Source organism: Apodemus sylvaticus, chromosome 16 (assembly GCF_947179515.1).
Source record: "Apodemus sylvaticus chromosome 16, mApoSyl1.1, whole genome shotgun sequence".
In the NCBI taxonomy this organism is placed as follows: domain Eukaryota; kingdom Metazoa; phylum Chordata; class Mammalia; order Rodentia; family Muridae; genus Apodemus; species Apodemus sylvaticus.
In genome coordinates, this window is record NC_067487.1 from 16,775,907 (window position 1) to 16,788,852 (window position 12,946).

Below are 12,946 nucleotides of genomic sequence, written 5' to 3' on the forward strand. Positions count from 1 at the left end.
AGCCTTGGCATAGACACTGGCTAATTTCTAGGTACTGCTGTTTTTTTTAAAAAGCCACTACACTCTTAATGTAGATAATTGCACACATCAAGAAGTGAACATTACACTGTCAGAGACCCTACTAGTGATGGACGAAGTTCCTCAGAGCCCACTACATAACCTTCGTGTTTGTTCTATGGTACTGTCTACATCTTCTGTGAGATCTGCATTCCTTGGGTGGATGGGAGGAGCCCTGTCAGGCTGGTTCTCCAAGGCTGATCCCACCAGGGCTAAGAACAGCTCTAGACTGTGAAGCCCACCTTGATGGAGAAGTCAGCTTTCACTGGCTGACCTGCGTGAAGCAGACACTTTCCCAAAGGGATACAGGTTAAATGTGTTCTTGTCTACCATCACAGTTCCAGCTAATGAGCATTGACTGCTTTGTATACAGCAAACATGGATTGAAAGCATTGAAGAGATATGTCTCATAGTGATCTTTGAAGGTCAGATTTATCCTGGTTTCTTTATGAAATGAAATCTGTCAGCTCCTCTTCCCTTTCTATTACCTCTAGCTCCTGTAGGACAGATCTATCCTGTTAATCTCTTGTACTGTGATCTCTGTGGTTCCTACTCTGCTTTGTGTTCCCAGCCTGTCTGAGTCCTGTCTTCTTTTTCCTTTAGGTGGGTGTTATTCCTACTCCATTTCCTGGCAAATGGTAAAAATTCAATCAGTCCTTGCTGAATTCTAGGCAATGAGGAAAAGAACAGCAGATCCCAGTGGGATCTCCTGAATGCCTGACAAGCACGGACTGGGTTACTATGCTTAAAATCTTAACAGTAGTTCTTTCAAACATTAAAGTAATATTTTAAAACACTAGCAGAGGAATTCAAAAATGTGACTCAAAACTAGATTTGAAAAAAGCTTAAGAGGTCATTATTGCCCATATTCTATGACAGTAGGCTTTGCCTTCAGAGAAAAAGGGGTGTGAACAGAGGAATCATTGGTGGCAAGAGTCACAATTTAGCCAAGAATGGGCTCCCTGCTCTTCCCCCATTCTTCTGTCAACCCAGTCACCAAATACTTGGCTGAATCAAAGCAGTTATGAACCCAAATGCTTAAAAATGAATGCCCCTCTCACACTCACATGCAGCACATAAGCACATGAGATGTATGTGTACTTATCCACACTCTGCAGACAGTCTACAATCACAGATCTCCTTCCTATGCCTGCAGGGTCTATGGAAATGCGGGTTCTATCGATTGATGTGCAAAACCCATGCTCTATCCCAAGCTCTGGTTTCTCCCACAGTATCATCTCCAAGCTCTGACTCCACTTTTCCGGTTCTCTACCATGCCCATCTTCAGCCTCTTGGAATGGTTTGAAGGTTTCTTTCTTTCTTTCTCTCTTTCTCTTTCTCTTTCTCTTTCTCCCCCCCCCCCTCTCTTGCCAACTTCACTGCTTGTTTGCGATTTTTCATACTCAGAAGCCAAGAAACCAGTGCAGCCCATCCTGAGGCTATTGTCTCACTTCCTAAGGTCAGATGCATGGCTCCTCTGTGTCCCAGATGGTCTATCACCAAATGAAATCCTATCCCACAGGTATCATTCCACCTCTCTGAACTTGACCCTATTTCCTGGGCGAAAATGTATTGTTTTGCTGTGTCTTGCAGGGTTAGTATGCTGTGGCCTTGGGAGAGTTCTTTGTGTGCCTGGACTCAGCTTCATCTCCCAATGCACTCAGTAGGCAGCCATCACGTATTATTCTCCCAAGACTCTTCCCATATTATGCCTTCTCCAAGCAGATGCCTGCTTGGAGACCATCTTGATAGTATTCTCTCCTGCAGTGTTCACACTTCCCCTTCACTGGGTCGTTAGTTTATGTACCTGGCAACCTCCTCAACTGAAAGCTGGGCTCAGCTCACTGGTCTCTTGGAGAACTCAATTCCCTTCCATCCTTGGATCTTTATGCTTTTTCCTGAAGTCCAACAAACATCTCTGCTCACCATCTGTTATGCCTAACTCTACCTTAAAAATATGCCACCCAAGAAGCAACATCATTCCCAAGTCCACATCCCCTTTAGATTCCACCTGTCTTTAACTGTGTCTTCTGTCGGGCAAGACTTGGGAACTTATGTTTTGAGCCCTCTTATGCCCCTCTTCACATTGCTGCAGTGTTTCTCATCTCTGTGCTCCTCCACATTGCCACATCTGCTTTGCTCTCCTTACCTGGAATGATTGCTGGTTGGACCACCCAGTCCTCTCTCCTCCTTAGCTTATCTTTCCCACTTACCATGATTGCCCATTCTTTCCATCTCCCTGGGTTCCTCAAACTTCAGCTCATCTTGCCCAAATCATTTTCCTTGTAAACACTGGTCTCAGCTACCACAAAGAAATGTCTCCAATGTCTATCTTCAGCTAAAGATTCAACTCCAGATGCTTGCTGGCCACATTCCCTAGGATTCCCTAGAAATTCTGACAATGGTAAATGGTCAAGAAGAATCCATGATATCTCTCTCTCTCTCTCTCTCTCTCTCTCTCTCTCTCTCTCTCTCTCTCTCTCTCTCTCTCTCTCTCTCTCTCTCCTTTAACCATCCTTTGATGTTCTACCCTTCAGGAATTGATATCAGCTTCCAAGAGTCCCATCTGAGAGGCTCTCCCCTAAGTCAACAGCTGCAACTGCTTCCAATTGGCTTCATAGTGATCATCGTATCTCTTTTCATTATGGTAACTTTCTACCAGACCTAAGAAATCTCTAATCACTTGCTTAGGAAATTGTAGTATCTTTATTTCCTTCCCCTACATGACTGTCCATCATTCATGCCTATGATTATCAATGAGATTTCTTCGGTATCAGGATGTTCAACTATATGAAGAAAACTATCTTAGGGTCTATCAAACTATAATATAGAGGTCAGCCTAGTCTGTTTCCCAAGTTCCTGTCCAGCCAGGGCTATTATAATGAAACCAAATCGAGAGAGAGAGAGAGAGAGAGAGAGAGAGAGAGAGAGAGAGAGAGAGAGAGAGAGGAAGAAGAGGAAGAGGAAGAGGAAGAGGAAGAGAGGGGGCAGGCAGAAACAAAGAGCCATGAACTACCCTATGTAGGTTGCTTAGTCCCAGCAGTTGCTTCCCCTCTAGACCCTTCCCATGCATCTGCTCTCCTTCCAAATTTAGCTCAAGACTTTCCCTCCACATGGGCTTTGATGACTCTAAATTGATTATCCATCCTCTCATCACTTTCCAGAAGTTTCTCTGCTGGAACTGTCCAGGTTGCACTTAATGTTTTTCAGTGAATGTCTCTGTCCATCAAGTAGACAAAGCAGTGGGTGTGCTAGATCCCCGTGTAGCAAAGGGTCCAATAGTGATTTTTTTTTTAGCCTATGAAAACCCTCTGATCTCTATTACAGCTTCTCATTGCTAGCACACACAAACATGGATGTGCTTTGTCGCCATACAATAGTGTGAGCATTAACGTTTCAGTTTGATGTAATTTTTATGTATCATAAGTTCTCTATTTGTTTAGCCATTTAAAATGCAAAAGAACAACCATTCCAACTATTCTTAAGTCAAAAGTAGGTACTGTGTTGTATCTGGCCCTAGGCCCTGTGTGCTCACCTGACTTCTCTCTTTTTTTTTCTCTGTTGTGTACTTCAGGAGCAGCACAGTGTCAATACACAATTCAAGTGTCATGTGTGTCCCAAAGGGCAAGTGAAACTGCTTTGGCTAGACAGCTCTCTAAGAAGCTGAGAGTGTTTCAGTTTCCTATGAAGGAAATGGAAGTCAATAATAATAGCTTATTTGGTCTACTATTCTTTAACTTTTGCTAATATTCCTTCAGAAGAACTAGGTCTTTACAGTGCCATGTAAGTTGGGGGCTTTCTTAAGATGCTATCTTTAATTTTGCCCCTCATGGGAGACCTATGGGGTTAATAATTGATGAGAGGCCATTGCAGCACAACCAAGAATGGCATATATCAGAGATGAGTTCCTTCCTGTTTTACTTCCTGGGCTTCAAAATGCAACAGCATCACTAATAGCCAACCATGACAATAGTCTTCTTCAAAATTGGTAAACATCACTATGATTAAGGCCTAGAAAACTCTATAATTTATATCTCAAAGAAAGGAAGAATGACCTACTTCTCAAAGCACAGAAAGTATGAAAGTTTTTTTTTTCCTTTAACCATTTCAAATAGCCCAGGGTCACTCTTTCTCTGCCCCTAGCATGCACTCAATTTGTGGTCACAGTCTGTGGCATTTGAGGCTGGGGCTGGTGTTCAGGGTAGACTTGGATTTAGTTTCCGATTGACTGATTGCATTAGACACTTTCTGAATGAAAGAGTGGCATTTTCTATGGTTCAGGGCAGTTAGCTGATTCTGAAGTCAAGGCATAATGATATGTCCATATAAATGAATTCTACTACAGCTAAAGAATGATTTCTAGTGAGCTAGCTGAGTGTGCATTCTATAATAGTAGTTGTCAAACATGGCATAGACTCTGACAGTGCAGCCTATCATCCACTTAAGATGGGCTTGAGGGGAAACTCAGGGGCTCAGGGAAAGAACAGAAGATTGTTCTGCCCTTACAGAAGAACAACGGTAAAAGTCTCCTAAGATCCAAATTGCAGTACTGAATGGTGTGGGTCCCTAATAAAATTATAGCTCAAGAAAAATAAAGGAATTTTCCTGGAGCTGAAAATTACAGTGAGACAGACATTCAAGAAAGGGAATACAAGCTAATCATCTTTTATTGTTGTTATGTCAAGCAATATTTAAGTTGGGCTTCCTTTATCACATGTCTTATGATTCACACAGACTTAACCACATCTGTGCTTCCTACAAAGCTGTCAGGACACAAAAGCAGCAGTGCCACCTACACCTTTAACTAAACCCAGACTGTCAAACACAGAGTGGAGGTTGCCCTCAACACCCACTCTATGGCTGAATGCTGACTATTGACTTCAAAGCCCTGTTCCTCAGTAACTCCAGTGGCTTAGTTCCAAACTGGGTAGTGATGGTGGCACCAGGGTAAAGGACAGGGTGTGATGAAGAAATGCATCTGGATTCTGAGTGTTGTGTCATAGGAAAACATCCACGTGTTTATTACATTTTTTTGATGGGAATTGCTAATGGTTTTGAATGGAGATGCCTGTTACGTTCGGGTCACTCTGGAATGCTTGTCTGGGGAGGGAAGAGGAGAACAGCTGGCATCTAGGGCACTTGCTATCAACTTGCTACAAAGAATGTTAGCAGATGCCAGAATATGCAAGACTCTGGTGGTCCAGCTTCATTTTAGCCAGGTCTACAAAAAAGCTTCCTCTATTCATACATCCCAATGCCATGCCTCTAGAACAGCATTGTCCATCAGGACATAGATAGTACAGCAAACATCCTGGTACTCTCTTGGTAATTTTACATTATTTATTTGGAGCCATCTGATGAATTTAATATGTCTATAGATGCTTCATGGCCTTAACATGTATGATCTTTACACAATGACCTTGGATCTGCTTCATGTACACACATCTTACCTATGAGGAACAGTGGAGGCTCTTTTGCTGCCTCCTAAATTATGACCTGACTCAATGTGTACTAATAACTTATTTTTAACTCTTCTGTCTTCTCTGTAAATTCATCCTTCATTGCTTCTCCACTTTTTGGCAAGGATCAAGTGTAGTAAATTCATCCTTCACACACAATTCCTTAAAATATTGTCAATGAGTCATTTCAAAGGCACAATAAATAAGAACTTAATCTTTTTAAACTTGTTGCCTGAGGTGTATTAGAGCTTTGTGTTTCCATATCAAGAAGTCTGTTTTCTTATGTCAATTGCTTCTTGTTTATTGAAAGCAACAGAGATGGCCCACAGACCTGTTGTAGAAGGAAAGCCTTGGTGATTATGTGGGCATCCCTGATAAAGAAACTTATTTATGGTAATATTGAAATTTCTTCATCTTTACTCAATACCCAAAGAAGATATACTTTCAACATTTCCCACTAACAGAATATTAACCCATAAGATTATTATGCCATATCTATCATCTATCTATCTATCTATCTATCTATCTATCTATCTATCTATCTATCTATCTATCTACTATGTATGTATCTTCTATTTATCTATCAATTATCTGTCAATCATTTATCTATCTATCTATCTATCTATCTATCTATCTATCATCTCTCCATCCCTTCTTCTGTTAGTCCTTCTGTCCTAGCAGCCAGTTCTTCATTATGCAAAACCAACACTCCTTAGTCTTCCAGTTAGCTTTGGGGACTACAGCTTACCTTTCTTTGGGGCCAAGTGAGGAAGTGACAAACAGTTACATATTCTGCTAGGCTGACAACACAGGTCCAGCAATTAAAAATTGAAAATACAGGGACTTACCCTCTCTACAACATTTGTGGAGGTGGGTTATCCCAAAAATCCTAGCCTTTATACATTTTTTTAAAAAACGTATTTTTACTTTATTTGTAAGTGGTTTTTTTTCCCCCTGCATGAACATCTGTACACAATAGGCATTGCAGGTGTGGTGTGTTATGATGTTGATGCTAGGAAGGAAACCTAGTTTCTTCACAACCTAGGATGAATTTGTGACCACTAAGCAACCTCTGCAGTCCCTGTCCGCACTGGTTCTGAGGAAGGGTATCTTTTTTGCCATTGCTATGGCCAGGTACCTAGCTCATGAGCTATAAGGAGATTTTTCTGTCTCCTCTTCCACTTCCCACAGGACTGCTGTCTTCTGGCACTTGCTGTCACAGCACACTGACTGGCATTTTACTTGGGGTTAGAGTGTTCAACTCAAGTCATCAGGCTTGTACCCCAGGCACATTTACTCACTGAACCGTCTTTCTGGCCCTATTTTTATCTTTTAAACCTGGAAAAAAATTTTACAAATTGAATAAAAGTCACCTGTACAATGAATGCTAATCTAAATTAAAAGACCAGACAAAAGGATTATCTTAGCTCTTTAAAATGTAAATATATTTCTAATATAGTCAACCAAACATTGAACTGTATTTATCATTTTGATGCTCTATAATGGCGTGTGATACATTGGTGACTGTAACTAAGAAGTTTGTGTGCCCAAGAAACTTCAGCTTGATAAATATTTGACAATGAGAAATACATTTCAATATAGCTATCCTCATGAGTTTAAGATTTGTTTGAATTTAAGTAACTGTTTTGATTGAAAATAGAGGTGAATAAAAATTTAGTTGGGATAATATGAGCCTTCTGCTGAAAGAGCATATGTTTCAGTGTTGACTGTAACTGGTACAGTAAGAAGAAAATATTTTGATCTGATCATCGTGCATATTCTGGTTTACTTTTTAGAATTCCTTAAATTTGGAAGCATTCAAAAGCAGTACAGAGAAAAGAGCTATATTAAATGTGTCATTATTTTGGAAAAGATCAGTTGCATTCAGGGTGGAGTGGTTGTAAACTAATGTCATTATTACAAAACAGCTCTGAGAGATATCTTTGGTTCCTGGTAGGTACATCTGAGTGTATGTACTGGGGTGGATGAGTATGCCAATGTTCTGCCTTTTCACTCTCTGATCTTGTGCTTTGAATTCAGAAGTTAACAGGAAGAAGAAAAGTGAGAGAGGGAGGCTGTTTTCTTCAACTATTTTCAGGCAAACATTCTTCGCAGAAACAAAAAATGAAGGTGTCAAACAGCAGAATCAGCTGACCCCAGAGCATCTGAGCATGCTGGGGAATCCAGAGGGTGTGAGAACATGTGAGAGTCAGTAGTTACTACTCTCCATCACCCCTGTTGAACCTCACGTCAGACAGAAAACATGGAAGGAAGTCACAGGAAACTAACTCTGTGTCTCTGTCTACTGCACCACTGCTCTTCAAGACTGGAGGGAAGACAGGTTGCCTGATGCCATGACCCCGGGGTGGCCAACTTATTTTCTTAGGTAAAATTGTCATACTGATCTAGTTTTAGAACTGGCTAGTGTTCTGTATTGATAAAGCCACAGCAGCAATAAGAAAGTGAGCTGATAGCAGTCAAGGTATGGGAAAGCCAGACTGGTCTTTGGTGCTTTGTAAACAGTCAAGGCTATATAGTGGATTGTTGACAGAGATCTTCTAAAATCTAATACACATGCCTACTATTCTATTCAGATCCCCCAATCTCAGAAACCTGTCTGAAGAAATAGTTAAAACACACTTAGGCTCTCTCAAACTAAGTAACAAATGGTGACAGGAAATCTCCAAAGAATTAAGTTTTGAAATGGTGAGGGGAGAATTAAGTTTTGAAATGGCAAGGGGAATATACACACCTTAGCAACTTGAGTGTATGTTCAGAGAAACAGAGGCCAGCAAAACTTTTTAAAGGAAAAAAATGAAGCAAGATGAATAAAATACTTTGAAGTAACAATCTTTGGGCATGGGGGTTAAAAAAAAAATCACCTACACTCAAGGATAGGTACCAAGGGAGACACCAGTTCAAGGTTAAACAGGTAAGATGGTGAGATGCCCTTAATGAGGTATTTTCTGTGTGAGATTGTGGTGGCCTCTGTACAAAGCTGTGCTTCTTTGGTCTTTGGAAACAGCTCTTAACAAGCAGGAGCATGAGATCTCTCCCTCAGTGTCCCAACATTTAATTTGGTTGGTTGACTGATTATGAGGGTTTAATAAGATGGTGTCATTTTGGTTCTGAAGACCTCCATATTCACAGGAGGCCCTGGCCTGCCTGGAGGCAGAGAAATAACTGACCTGGCTTTCGACCCTAGCACCTAGCACTGTGCTTGGCACAGAACACGTCCAAAAATTGGGTTGAGCAAACCTAACTCACAATTGTAAATATTGTGAATAATTATAAAACTCCTTTCCATTCTAATGCTGAGTCTACGTCTTCTAGTCAATTGTTTCCAAGGTGTAATCTATGTGATTTTTGTGAGCGTGCACCTTTAATTAGTAGACATTTAATTTAATTTGAACTGTTGGCGGGGGCCGATCCTGGCAGCCATCCAGCTGGCTAGTGCATCCTTTACTATGTTGCTTTCTCCATTTCTTGGGGTAAAATAACCTGGCATTTTCACAGATCTAAAATATACTAATTAATAAGGTTGCCAAAGGAAATGATGTTTAATCTGGGTTGAAGTTTTTCCAACTCTGTAAATAGATCACTGAATGATGAGAGTGGGTACCAGGGAGCCAAAGACAACAGAGTGTGTTTTCAGTGTTTATAGCACAGATTCAAACTCACTCTCTAAAATGCCTCTAGAAAAGATGGCAAGTGTCTTTGTTTCTAAGAGCTTTGATTTCTGTAAAATGAGAGAATATTCAAATTTCAAAAAAAGGAGCCCAAATATAGCACACATTTCTCAAAGATCACTAGTTCACATGCCTCTGCTCATGAAAGCAGATCTAACATTCTTAATCAAAATGCTGACAGTAATAAGTTATAACTTAGCAACACATGCACACTGGGAAGCTTGTGGAGTCGCTTTCCTACCGAGGAGGCATCTGGTCCTTCTTAGATTTACAAAGAGGTAAGGAAAGGCAACCTGACCTTCCAAGTTCAATTTTGAGCCAAGCAAGTTATAGTGTTTGTTTGCTGTATGTCATTTTCTTCTTTAAGTTTATTTTAGTTGGTACACAAAAATACAAAACTTCAGCTATTGGTATAGATATAATGCTCATATTAACAAGTAAATAGATCTATCTTCTCCTGAATTTATCCTTTATTTATGGTAAAGACTTAAAATCCTTTCCTCCAGGCTAAGAAAGCACTTCCCTTATAATACCAAAAGCATACCAATTTCTATAAAAGACATTGGGGAATAAACACATTCTCTGAGACGCCTGAGGGACTTGGTGTGGGGACGTATTTCATGGCTCCTCTATTTACAGTAAGGACCTGGCCCTTAAATCTCCATCTGTGTGGTTACTGTGAGAGTGCTCGCACGTGCAATCGGTCTAATGTAGATTATCAACCTTCACAACAGATGAAGGAGAAATCCTTCATTTCTCATTTTAGGCCTGACATTTCATCACTTTCTTTCTTGTTAGCCTCGTATTTATGACAAGGGAGGACAGAAAGCAAGGAAGGCTGGGACGACTGTGTTTTAAATGTGTGTAAACTTCCTTTCATAAAAAAACTGGGGATATGGAAATTTCTATTTAAATTAAGACTCTCATACATGCAGACATTAATTCAATTGACTTAGTGACACTTTGGTGTTTCTGACTTAAATGCATAACAAATCCAATATACCATTGCCTACTAAAAATAGGATTCTTTCATGATCACAGTCGCCTTTGTTTGGATGACATGGTCCAGATCACTGCCCCATTTCCATGGGGAGAGAGACAGGATGGAGAGATGACACAGACCTACTCAAACAGAGGCCAGAGTCAGATACCAAGTCATCTGATCACACCTGCTGCTTTTTGCCAAGGACCATTGGCTCTCCAGCTTCAGCGTTCATCACCACTGCAGAAAATATGGACAATACTGATTCCAGCTCTACCTCTCAAGACTCAGTAGGTCTGGGAAGAGCCTGGGGATGGGCATTTCTAAGCAGGTAACAGGATGCCACTATTGGTTTAAGCCATGGCTGCACTTTTTCCCCCTATGGTTAGTTTTTACAACCCAGGAGTCTTTTGGGGCAGGCAAATCCCCCTGGTGCCCTTCACCATGAGCTTTTATGACAACCCATTAACCGTCACCATCACAGTGCCTGCAAGAACACTTCACACCTACGCATCATTGAATGTTGCATGTTCTATTGACCAGTCAAGTGAATCATGAGCATAGCTTCTCTTGTGAAGTCTATTTTAGTGACATTTAGGGAAAATGAACACAGTGAGACAAAAAAAAGTAAACAAGGAAAATTGTCCCACGCTCCCCCCTTTACAAGGGGCCATTCGAGTTCCAGAAGGAATCTGAGCTCCAATTATGAAGCAGGGATTCCCCGCCCCCCACCGCCCCACCGCCCCCGTAGGGCAATTTTAGAGAATTTCATCTCTGCAAACCCAGGCTATTGCTGCTGACATTGGCCCATGCTTTCTTAGCCTTGGAAAGGGAACTGATTTGTTCTTGCCCCTTAGGCAAGTGACATTCCTAACATTGCTCGCCCTAAGTCATTTTTTTCAATCACCCATCATCTTTTCAGCTGCAAAATATGCCACATTAAATGAATACCTTCTTCTTTTCAAACTACACCTAGAAGCAGCCAAGTGGTGGCTACCTCTCTTCATTGCCCCAGTAATTAACCAGAAGTGAAGAAAATGTATTTAGCAACATTCTACATATATCAGATGCTGCTGGTAAACATAAAGATGCTGAAAGAGATGCGTTACTGACAGTTTGTGAATATTTAACACCATGATCTTACCTATGCATACTAGATCCATAAAACCATACATTCCATAGCAGATTTGAAAAAGGATGTCCTTCCTCTGCCACACTGCATAGGGGCTGAAGGCTGACCAGAGGAGCCAAGTCACACTCGCTATCAAGAACAGGGATCCTAGGATTACAGCGATCATCTGAACTTTCTCAACCAGTGTTATAGAAATGCTCTGCCACTAAAAGAAAAACAGAGGCATGTAAGGAAAAATGCTTTGCAGAGTTGAAAAGAAAAAGGGAAAAAATCACATATTTAGTGTTTTTCTTTAGGCTGCTATTCCCCTTTCCATGTGACCATCCCCCCAGTGAATTTCTCCATTATATGCAGGACATAAAAATCAGACAAGCAGATAACGATCAGTGGACTGCCCTTGACTCTGTCATGTCCGTTAATTCTCCATTCTCAGTGTTAGTACTGTTACAGTCCAGATAAAAAACCGAGTGTGAATGTCTCAGGACTATGGGGTACCCGGAAATCACACACCCACACAAAATTAAGTACCTTCTGACAACACACAACGAAGGTTTCTCTATCTCATGCTTCCCCCCTTCACCCCCAATTCATACATATTTGGTTTTTTAAGACAGGGAAAAATTGTTTCTTCTTCTTGTAGAGGAATGTAAAATAGCAAATAAATTATATGTGATCATCAGTAAAAATAGCCATTGAAAGTAATGCACATTAAAATAATCATACAGAAACTACAAAGCTGTTCTTATCTGTCCATGTTCTTCTCTGTTAGTCTCAAATTCTTAGATAACTGGATCATTATTAGTGGGTAAGCCATAGGATACACTTATCAAGATTTGACCAATGGTGGATCTTAGAAACTCGTGAAACCAGAGCGGCACACAGTATTTGACAAAAAGTAGATTAACATTTTACGCATCAACATTTGATTGGAACAGTAAGTGCTCCAGACATCATTCAGTGGTCCTGTTAGCTTGAGAAGGTCAATTAATCATGTTCTCAGTTTCATATGCTTGAGAAGTGCACAAAGCAAGAACTGATGGTTGGGCCATAAGCAATGAAAATACATCACTAAGTCATGAGAAACAGGGAAGCTGCAGATACTGCTGTGGAGGAAAGCCCTGGCTGCTGCCGGGTGGGCTCCTCAAAGAACCGTCCCCAGGGAACACAACCCGCTATGGCCATTCAGGACGTCTGAGCTTTCTTAACACTCATACTTACCTTAAGTCTGAGCACACAGGCTCTGCATGTGCTGCACTGAATGGGCGGTGACTCTACCCTTATTTTCCTCCACATTCCCTCCTCCCTCCCTTTATCCCTCCCTCCCTACAACCCCTCTCAATATAGTTCATCAGTGGATAACCAAATAATCAACTTGTAATATTTTCAATCTGAACTTGACCAGTATTCACAAATGTATTGCTGAATTCTATACGCATTATAGATTAAATGTCAACATACATTTAAAATAGTACTCTGCAATCATTTACTTAACGAACAGTCAATGATTGTTCAATGTGATAAACACGGTCTTCATTTTAAGGGGAGGTTTCCATTATTCACTTAAAAAATCTGAATAGATGATAAGCTGTTGTGTATTATGTCATCTCTACGGGTGAGCAAGGTGGTA

The 12,946-nt window shown here is 40.8% G+C and overlaps 1 protein-coding gene across 1 annotated transcript in view; it reads right to left on the reverse strand.

The window, feature by feature from the left end:
* Marchf11 (membrane associated ring-CH-type finger 11) overlaps positions 1–12,946 on the reverse strand; it is a 99,578-nt gene that overhangs the window by 6,481 nt on the left and 80,151 nt on the right. The window contains exon 3 of the mRNA XM_052159957.1: positions 11,332–11,524. Within this exon, the coding sequence (XP_052015917.1) occupies positions 11,332–11,524 (193 nt within the window). The remainder of the gene's footprint in view (positions 1–11,331; positions 11,525–12,946) is intronic.